Below are 10,959 nucleotides of genomic sequence, written 5' to 3'. Positions count from 1 at the left end.
CTTTTAGCGAATCTGTCTATTGCATAAGGTGATTTTACATAAACTTTTCCAGAAAAAAGGAAAGTTCCCCAATGGGGTACTTACCTGCTCAAAACTAAAACTTTCCAGCAGATAAGCTGATGAAAAACATATATAAGCATACATATGGCAAGAAAGTTTTGATTTTGGTGCACCATACATCCCTCTTAAACTAACACATAATCTTGTGCATAAAGCAAACATATAGTGGGCAAGAAAGTTGCACAAAGCTTTGTAGACTGGTCGAACATCTGATATATTTGGTAGGATATGTGCCATATAGTTCGGCTACTGCAACAGTGATCCAATGAAAAACATCAGCATATATCTACAAACTAACTGCATCAGAAATGTTACCATCATGCAAACCAACAACACAACAGATGTGAAATGAGAGTGGTACATATCTGTGCCAATGGCTAGCAGCTATATACATTTATATGTGTTTTTATTCCACAGCAATTAATTCTGATTAAAAATCATTTATAAATACAATACTTTATACAAACAAGACCAAAAACATTATAAATAAGTTGCAGGTTCATATTTACTTGCCTTAACATTTGAGCATATGTGGATAACAATTGGTTAACCTGTTTATTCATATCTGGTGATAAAAAAAAGATTTTTCCATTCAATATATTCAATATAATTTATGCTTATCTAATAACATAAATACTATTACATGTACAATTTATTTACAGTATACCATTTAAAATCTTTTCCATGGCTTCCACATTATAAAATGAAACGGACTTCTCAGACTGAATAGCTGAATCTTTAGCCTCTGAAGGTGTTGCATCAGAAACTTCAGATACATTCTGTTAAGAAAAATAATGAAAAAATCAGTTGTTTCATGCTATACTGACTTGTATTACAGAAAAAGATGCAGAAGGATCTTAATGCTTTATTAATGGGGTGTGCCATCATTTAGCTGAGAAATTAAAATGTGGCACAAAACTAGTGCATTCAATTTCTTGTCCATATGTGGGTCGTGGAGTGCATACTGGCTTCTGCCACACAAGCAGTCACCTTACTATCAGCCTCCAGCACTGTGTGTAAAACATTTCTTTGAAGTATGAAAAGTGGTGCATAAGTAAACATTTTTAACAGATCTACAATCAGTTTATCTGGTGATTAAATATTCATCTTCTTGCTCTGTACATGTCTTTTACCGTAGACAAAACTTGATTGATATTCACTATTGAGTCTATGTGAGACCCAAATGTTTATGCATATGTACACACACACATGTATATATATATATATATATATATATATATATATATATATATATATATATATATATATACACACACATATATATACATACATACATATATATATATATATATATATATATATATATATATACACACACACACACACACACACACACACACACACACACACACACAAATATATATATATATATATATATATATATATATATATATATATATATATATATAAAATGCTGTACAAGGAGACCTGGGTGCAGTTCATTACATACAGCACCCTGAAACTACTTGCCCCAAACAATTTAGTGCATATTCCGAATATGTTAAAACCAAAGCAAACCCACACATGAAAAAAAACTTATGTACTTACCATAACGTTCCATGTGAGTTGTTCATTTCGCCTTCATTCTTTACTGATGGGAGGAACAGTTATAGCTGGTGTAAGGGTCTTCTGCTAAAAAGCCATTTGGGTTGGAGCTGATAACATTTTTGCAAAGGCCGGTGCCTGTAACAGCTTCTGCACCACACGATCCACATCCAGATCTGAAAGACTGATAGAGGACCGAGATGAACAGACCGAAGGTGGTACCGACTGTAATAATGGACTCTTAGGAATTTCGGATATCAGTTCCAAGACTGGGGACCGGCTCCGAAAAGAAAAGACTGTCGGCTTTGATGTCTGTGGAGCCAAAATCGAAGATTTTTTTTATTTCTTTGATTCAGAAGTCTTAGAAGACTTTGAGGACTTGCTGGATCCATCTTGGTCACTCAAAGCTTCTTGGAAGGAGGGTTTCAACAAAGCTCTGTCTATTAATTTCCTTTTTCTTTCCTGTAGAACTCTGGAGGAGAAGGAATGGCATATGGAGCAGCTATCCTGTAAATGCAGGGCTCCTAGACAGTACACACAATTTACATGGTTGTCTGTTACAGACATCTTCTGGCCACATTTAGGGCACTTTTTGAAACCTAACTTGGGGTGCATCTCTTGGTCAGCCATTATAACCTCAGACAGAAAATTACTGTCTACTACAAAAGAAAATTCTTAACAGTAATTATTAACAAAGACCCTATATAAATTCAGGCTGAGTCAGACACACACAGAGTAATAATATTAAAGTGACAGAAAAAAAAGTCTGTCTAAAGCACACAATAATAAATATAAGCAGACTATACAATGAAAAAGAGAATAGCTGCTATAAAGACACACTAAGCCTTATCTAAGATATTAAATATATTCTAAACAATAACTATATCAGACAAAAATTACTGTCAACTGCAAAAATCTTCAACAGTAATTATCAAATCCAAGCCTTTTAGAAAATTAAGGCTAATCACACTACACAGCAAATAACTATACACTAAGGGAAGGGATACAATATAGGTAAACACACCAAAAAGCTATAAGAGCTATCTAAACTACCTAAAACTACCTCAATATCAATATATGTAAGAAAAAAATGAAAAGAAAAACAGTTTTACTGGCCCAAGCTAATGCAGAACCTCTGATATGTTGCAGTGGCAAACTAGATCTGGGGTAACTCTAGGTGCTTCATGGGATAGGGACTTGGCCTCGAGCTATTTGAAGACCTGGAGCTTTGCAATTGGCCGACTCGGAGCCGAAGGATCGGCTCTGAACCCATCAGTAAAGAATGAACGGCGAGATAGAACAACTTCACATTCTAATTTAACTTTTTTTCAGAACATTAAAAAAAAACAGGTTCCTTACACTTACTACTTCTTTTTCTTTACAACTTTTTTTTCTGTTTAACTCAGTGACCTAAATCTAACAGAAATTATGTTCCAGAACCACACAACATAGTACTGAGTATTCTCACAGGTCCACTGTTGCAGTAAGTGCACCTTACATCTGTATCTAACCTTAACTACAATGACAAAGTCTAAAACAGAATAGATCTCTTAGGAGGGAGTAAATATGACAACATATGTTTGATACCAGTGCTTCCAAAGGAGATTCTGGCTCTTGAAATCATGTCTAGCTTATAATGCTTTCCAAATATAAACACATAAGACAGAGTAGCAGCTACACAAACACCTTCTGCAGAATTATTTCAAAACAAAAAATGCTGATGTAGCTGATGTTCTAGTAGAATGACCTTTAAGTGTATTTTGGAAGTGTTTGTCATACTTATTGGAGCACAACAGAATAGAACTGGAAAGCACTTAGAATGATGCAATTTAGTAACATTTTTGTCTTCTTGACATTCGGCAAAGGGAAAAAACAACCAGTTAACTTTGCAAAAAAAAAGAAGCTGTTGTGTACAAATAATTTGTCATTGGACTATGAACATCCAAGAAATGTCAAAAACCTCTCCCATTGGTTTGAACTTTTGGGAAGAAAGCCAAACAAATGAATATATTAAGATTTGACTTGATAAAGTACAATTGGGTAGGTAACTTATGTTAGATCACTGTTGCAGTATTCTTAACATCTGGGATTTTCCCCATAAAAATCTTGTCTGCTCAGCTAGCCTTCTAAAGCTCAGGGTCCTTCACCCATGAGGTATATGGTTGCCCTAGGCATGCACACACTGGTAGAAGAAGAATGTAATGTACATTTGTGATATTTTCAGAGTTTTCTTGCCTTTATAAAGAATAAGTAGGAGATGAAAATAACTTCCAAAGGAAAAGTCAGAACCCTAAGATAAAAATATTAAAGCAAAAGTGAATTTTGAAAAAAAACAGGAACTTGTAAGGAGGGGAAAGGAAAGAAGTTAATGAATAATACCCTGGCCACAAGATAAAATTTCAGAAGTATACCCTCTAGGATGGAGGTAGGGTATAGCTACTGCAACAGTGATTTATTTGAACGTGTGTTACACTAAGCTACTCACATGATTGTAATATGCTCTTCATTAAATCACGGTATTCTTAACATATGAGATCATTCCCAGGGCCTGAACAGATTAAGTGGAAGAAGAGGGAACTCCCTCCAAATTTAGGATGCTATAGTATACCCAGTTCTGGCTCTAGACTAACATCCTGTTTGTAATGTTTAATGAAGACATGGATTCAGGACAAAATGCTTGCTTTGAAAATGGTTTTATAGTATACCCTTTGCATGAAAACCCCTGAAATAGCTGCTAGCATGGTAGTGTGGGCTTTAACTATTCCTGGTAACCACTTGCCATGATTTGTGCAAAGTACAGTTGTGTAAGTTGAACTTTGCCATAACAGTATATGTTAGAATAATCACTGCTGCAGTAGTCTTAGCTATATGGTGGTTATGTACTGCAAAGGATATAACAGCTGGCCAGCTTCCAAAATTTCAGGGCACCTTCCATTTACCCAAACTGCTCAACAGCTCAAGCTAAAATGACTAAAAAAAGAAGTTATGTACTCACCATAACATTCCATGTTTGTTGTCCATCTCACCCTTCATTCTTACTGGATAGGTTGGAGCCGATCCCCAGCTCTGACTCGGCCAAATACATTAGCTCGAAGTCTTTCACTTGGCTCATGGATTAATAGCTATCCCATCATGCAGTGGTGTAATTCCCCAGATCTTGTTTGCTGCTAATCATAGCAATGTGTCTACATCCGTCATGCAGCATCAGGTATAGAAGTAACAAGGAAATTCAGTGGAGCTCCTTCACTAAGGAAGAAAGATCTCTCATCTAAGTCCTCTAGGAGCCCTGGGCTGGGGGAAAGGTGGGAGGGTCGTAAGAATGAAGAGCAAGATGGACAACAAACATGGAACGTTATGGTGAGCACATAACTTCTTTATGTTATGTTGTTCTATCTCGCCTTCCTTCTTACTGAATGGGACAGCATGCATAGCACCATTTTCCTGGGTGGCTCACAAGAGTATACCTTTGAGCACAGTGGAACCAAAGGAAGCCCTGTCCCTGGAGGCCAAATCAACTTTGTAAAGAGTAATAAAAGTATGGGGTCTTGCCCACGTAGCAGTGGCACAAATACTGTCCATTGATAAGCTGGCTAGGTCAGCAGAGGATGTTGCTAAGGCTCTAGTTGAGTGGTCTCTAACTTTGAATGGTAATTTCCTGTAGTTTGAGGCGTATATAAAGGTAATGCAATTTGAGAGCCAATTTGAAAGAGTAACTTTTGAAACTAGCATGCCCTTTTTAGCTTCTGAAAAGGAGAAGAACAATTGTTCTGTTTTCTTAAAATCTTTAGTTCTATTCAGATAAAACCTAAGTTGCCTATGCACATCCAATTGGTGAAGTTTGTATTCTGCCTTGTTCGTATGATTAGGAAAAAACACTGCAAGCTCAATTGATTGATTCAGATTGGTCGGAGAACAGACTTTTGGCACAAAGGATGGATTAGTTTGCAGAGATACTCTGTCCTTATGGAAAATCAAGTATGGTGGCTTGATTGATAGATCTTGCAATTCCGGGACTCTTCTTGCAGATGTAATGGCTGCTGACAAAATAGTTTTCCAAGAGAGAAATTTGAGATCACATGCTGATAAAGGTTCAAAGGGAGGGAAGGTTAGGTAAGTCAGGACAAAATTCAGATCCCATGGTGAGAGAGGTTCTTTTATGGGAGGTCTCAATAAGCAGGTACCTTTTAAAAATGCTGGCACTTGCGTATTATCCCAACCAGATTTTTGTGTTAACACTGGTTGCTTCCCATTGTGTAAACTACTATCAGAAAGTATTGAGAAGCACAGAAACCATGTTTTCTATAAGATTTTGTGTGTTTAGGCAGGTGTATGACTTAAATACATGAGAAAGTAATGTTTCATTGCAGATACCCCCTTTAGCGCCACCATCTCATGTCACCATTTACAATAATACTTAGTGGAACATTGTAAAAGATACCTTAAAAATACAGTTTGTACAGCTATGATGAATAAACAGTTTACCAGAAATTTGTGCAAACTCCTACATACTGTTTCTGAAACTGGTGCTGGCTGCTATGTGAATGCAAGTTGTTATAAACATTTGTGTATTTGAATAAAGCATATGTGTATGGCTGTACTTTGTGCGGTGCTCGTCGAACATTTACATGAGCAGAAAACGCTGCCTTGCAATTTGACATTGCTTGTTAGCCATGTTTTTAAAACTGCTGTTGTCTGGAATGTCAGTTTCAGTGATTAGAAACCTTTCTGTATGTATGTAAACCGTTATGTGTAGGGCTGTACTTCATGTAGTTAAGTGCAACACTTTCATCAGCAGTATATGCTGCCTTGGAATATCACACCAGTTGTTAGCCATTTCAAGTGGAAGGGTACGAAATAAAACATTTAAAGTCATTACCAATGCAGTGCATCTTTTTAAAGATCGCATAAAAGTATGTCTAAAAAATAACCAAAGGTTTACCAATAACCCTTTCTGTGTGCCTGTCTTCTCCTTCGCAGCAGAATGCCTTTCACCAGTTGAAAGTAATGCAAGTGACAAATTGATAGCACCCATTACAACTGCAGCGTGTGTGTGTAACACACGCAAAACAGGAAGTGGTTTTCGGTACTTGTTTCTGTTCCTAAAAAGTTGTGGGAAGTTTCATGCCACTACTAAGGAGTTCCCCTGACACTTTGAAATGTTTCATGCGGTTCTATCTGTGCAGGTATGCGTGAACGCAACCGTGAAAATCTGGTTGCGATAATACGTAAGTACCAAAATGCTTTACACAATTTGTGTGACATCAGGTTAGGAGTGTATTCACCTATGTGAAAATTAGAAATTACAGCCAGCTGAACTCTAATTGTAGCTGTGGTGGAACCTTGCTGGAAAACTTCTGCAAGAAACTGTAAAATTGAACTAATTGGGGCAGAAAAGGGATCAATGTTTTTTCCTTTGCCCAGTAGGAGAACCTCTTCCATTTACTAGAATATAACTTCCTGGTAGAAGCCTTGTAAGAAGATATCAAAATGTGTTTTACTGCTGGTGTGAAGTCTTGAAGCCTGACTAAGTTTGAAAGTGGAACAGCCAAGCTGTCAAATTTAGGGTTTGGAGAGAAGGATGAAATTTTCCTGACATATGGGTCAAAAGGTCTGGAACTGGGTCCAGAATCCACGGTTTCTCCTGTAGGTGAGGCCAGAGAACGGGGAATCAAATTTGATGAGGCCAATATGGAGCAATGAGAATTAGCCTGCTTCCCAAGCATTTTGCTTTCTGAATGACTTTGGGTATCAGGGGAAAGTGGGGAAAGGCATACAGTAGTCCTGATGGCAAATCGTGAACAAATGTATCTTACAGTGTCTCCCCCATAGAGGGGATTAGGGCAAAGTAGCTGCTGCATTTGGTATTCATGGTGGTGGCAAATAGGTCATAGCAAGGCTGGCCCCATTTTTGGAAAATCTTCTCCGCTATGTTTTGGTTTAGAGACCACCACGCCCTATACAAACACACTAAAGTTAGCCATGCTGACCATTTTTTTAGATTTGGTATTTTGGAAATTGTAGGTAAGAACTTTAGGGGGGGGGGTGACTGGGGAAACCAGTTACTTTGGGCTGAGGTTAGATGGCCGTTGAGGTTAAATACAACAGTTTCCCCAGGTTTAAACGAACACGTCAGCTTAAAACCTGAATTGAGATATCGAGCAACACAGTTTTGATACTGGTTTTAACTTTTCATTTAACCTTGACAACCTCAGTTTTTCAAAACTTCATTTTTTAGAATAATACATTTTTTATTAGAAAGATTATTTTATTAAAAAGATTTTTACAATTGAATGAATGTTTTATAAGATAAATAGTTTTGTTTGGGTAGTTTAAGTTTTTAAGGTTGAAAACACACTGTCACTTTAATTTTGAATTGGTTCTTTTCAATTGATGGTACTAGGTGCATATAAAAATGGTGTTAGTACCTACTATTAATTGTTCTGATGAAGTCTATCGACGAAAGCGCTTGACCTATCCTGTGGATTATTTTACCATTTTGGATTGTTGGATTGCTGACTCGTTTTGTGTACAGTGGATCATTTTATGTGGCCTGAATAAAGGTGTTTGTTATACGGTGGTCGTAGGTTTTTGGCTCAAGGAGTGGTTCATTGGATGTTATTAGTGGTTGTTGCCACTCTTTTACACACCTTTTTGGTTTACTAGTTACAGTTTGGTGTGTTGTTGAGCTACCTAGACCTACTATGGAGGAAAACGGACTTTCCCCTGTGTTCGAAGATGAACTTGACAATTTTCCTTTTCCCTGCGGACAGCAGATGAACGATGGAGGGGATCGTATTTTGGATCTTATTCTGAACCTTACGAATAAGGTTTCAGAGTTGCAGGAAGCTGTTAAACTACAAAACCCATCATTTCCGGTTAAAAGTGTTTCTGACGTCAGTGTCAACCCGGAAGGAAGGGAATTACCACCTAGGACTGTTAGTAGGCTACACCAGGGGGCTCGGAACAAAAAGAATATTGTGGAGCCTTCTAGCAATGATGCGGAGGTCAGAATAAGTTGTCAAGGGACTAAACAAACACACAATCGCCTAAAAGAGTGGATTAAAAACGACCATTTCTTTTTTCGGGAAGGCAATAGGGTTGAAAAAATGAACTATATAGACTCCAGGTTAGTTGACCTTGAGATGAAACTTTTAAAAGTACGCGGACTTCAGTGTGACAATGCGTATCTTAACGAATGTGTAGATAAAAAGAGAGTCCCTAAGGGACTCAGAGTTTTTAGGTCCCTAATGGCATTAAAAAGGGACAACCCGAATGTTTGGAGCTTTTACAAATGTTTGACAGACACAGGTTGGAACGAATTGAGTTTATTATAAAAATTAACAACAAGCGAATTTCTGAGTATTTAAAAGATGTTGATGAATTGAATAGTTTGATTTTAATGGATAATGATTTTGATAGATATAACCATAAATTAGAAGTTAAGTACCTACCATAACGTTCCATGTTAGTTGTCTTCTTCTCGCCTTCTTTCTTGCTGGATGGGTTCGGAGCCGAACCTCGGCTCCGACTCGGCCACTCTAAAAGCTCGAGAGCTAGTTCCACCGGCTCGAGGCTCCCCTATATCCCACAATGCTAGGCGGTAACTCCTCAGATCTCGTTTGAAAGCTAAGCCCAGCAAGAAAATTCCAAAAGGAACAAAAGAAAAACTCCTCTAGGTCTGTCCTGGCTAGGGGGAAGGAGGGTGGGACGCAAGAAAGAAGGCGAGAAGAAGACAACTAACATGGAACGTTATGGTAGGTACATAACTTCTAAATGTTAAGTTGTCTATCTCGCCTTCATTCTTGCTGGATGGGACCGCGTCCCTAGCACCTTGTCCTGGGTGGCCTATCGGAACAGACTCTTGAGTACAGTGGAACCAAAGTTGGCTCGGTCTCTAGAGGCCAAATCCAACTTATAATGAGAAATGAAGGTATGGGGAGAAGCCCAAGTAGCTGCAGAAGAAATCGAATCAATAAGCAGCCTATCTTGGAAAGCTATAGAAGTTGCTAAAGCTCTAGTTGAATGAGCCCTGGGTTTGGATGGCAACTGTTGATGTCTGATCTCATACACAAGGGTAATCAATGAAGTAAGCCATCTGGAGAGAGATACTTTAGAAACTGGACGGCCCATTCTACCTTCTGCATAACAAACAAACAGTTGATCAGACTTCCTGAACTGTTTGGTCCTGTCTAAATAGTACCTAAGTTGGCGATGGACATCTAAACAGTGTAACTTTTGTTCTGACCTATTAGAATAATTAGGGAAGAAGATAGGAAGCTCAATGGTTTGATTCAAATTTGCCAGTGAAGCCACCTTGGGCAAAAAAGACGGGTTAGTACGTAAGGACACCCTATCCTTATGAAACACAAGATAAGGGGGTCGACTACACAGAGCATGGAGTTCAGAGACTCTTCTAGCTGAGGTGATAGCTACTAAAAAGAGTGTTTTCCAAGATAGTAACTTTATTGAATATGAAGCTGCAGGTTCAAAGGGGGAAAGAATTAAGGAAGCCAGAACCAAGTTGAGATCCCATTGAGGAGGAGGATCCCTGATTGGAGGTTTGAGGAGAAAAACTCCCTTTAAAAAGGCTTTGCAGAGTTTGTGAGACATAATGGAGGACTCTGAGACTCCAACATGAAAGTTCGATATTGCTGCCAATTGAACTCTGATGGTAGACGGAGATGAACCTGAGTGGAAAAGTTCAGCTAGAAAGTCTAGAACTGATTGAATGGAAGCAGTGAAAGGATCTATATTCTTTGACTGCGCCCAATAGGAAAAACGTTTCCACTTGTTATGATAAATCTTCCTAGTGGAAGATTTATGAGAGGCTATCAAAATATCTCTAACTGAGCGAGATATCAGAGGAAGCCTGGCTAGAGTTGGAATTGGAGGAACCACGCTGTGAGGTTCAGAGAGGGAAGGGAGTGGTGCAACTGACCCGACTGATGGGTCAAGAGGTCTGGAACTGGGTCCAGATGCCAAGGTTGCTCCAACAGATAACGATGGAGAAACGGGAACCAAACCTGTCGAGGCCAGTATGTGGCAATAAGGATCATGGAAGCTTTCTGAGCGATGGCTTTCTGTATTAGCTGAGATATCAGTGGGAAGGGAGGAAAAGCATACAGAAGTCCCCGGGGCCAATCGTGTACTACAGCATCTCTGCTGGGGTGGCCTGGTTGGGGAAAGAGGGTGAAAAAATCATCGCACTTGCTGTTTTGGGGAGTAGCGAAAAGGTCGCAGCAAGGCCGGCCCCACTTTCGAAAAACTTTCTCCAACACTGAATTCTTCAGAGACCACTCGTGAGGCATGAGAATAGCTCTGCTCAATTTGTCT

The 10,959-nt window shown here is 38.6% G+C and overlaps 1 protein-coding gene across 1 annotated transcript in view; it reads right to left on the bottom strand.

The window, feature by feature from the left end:
* Window positions 1-497: 497 nt before the first annotated feature.
* The window catches only part of TEX12 (testis expressed 12), a 169,827-nt gene continuing 159,365 nt past the window's right edge, over window positions 498-10,959 (bottom strand). Inside the window, exons 3-4 of the mRNA XM_044079464.1 lie at window positions 728-839; window positions 498-625 (exon numbers count right to left, since the gene is read on the bottom strand). Of these exons, the coding sequence (XP_043935399.1) occupies window positions 498-625; window positions 728-839 (240 nt within the window). The remainder of the gene's footprint in view (window positions 626-727; window positions 840-10,959) is intronic.

The sequence above is a fragment of the Protopterus annectens genome, chromosome 8.part0 (assembly GCF_019279795.1).
Source record: "Protopterus annectens isolate FY-2018-M chromosome 8.part0, PAN1.0, whole genome shotgun sequence".
Taxonomy (NCBI): domain Eukaryota; kingdom Metazoa; phylum Chordata; order Ceratodontiformes; family Protopteridae; genus Protopterus; species Protopterus annectens.
The sequence above is the reverse complement of the archived record's forward strand: the minus strand, read 5'-3'. Positions and strand labels throughout refer to the sequence as shown.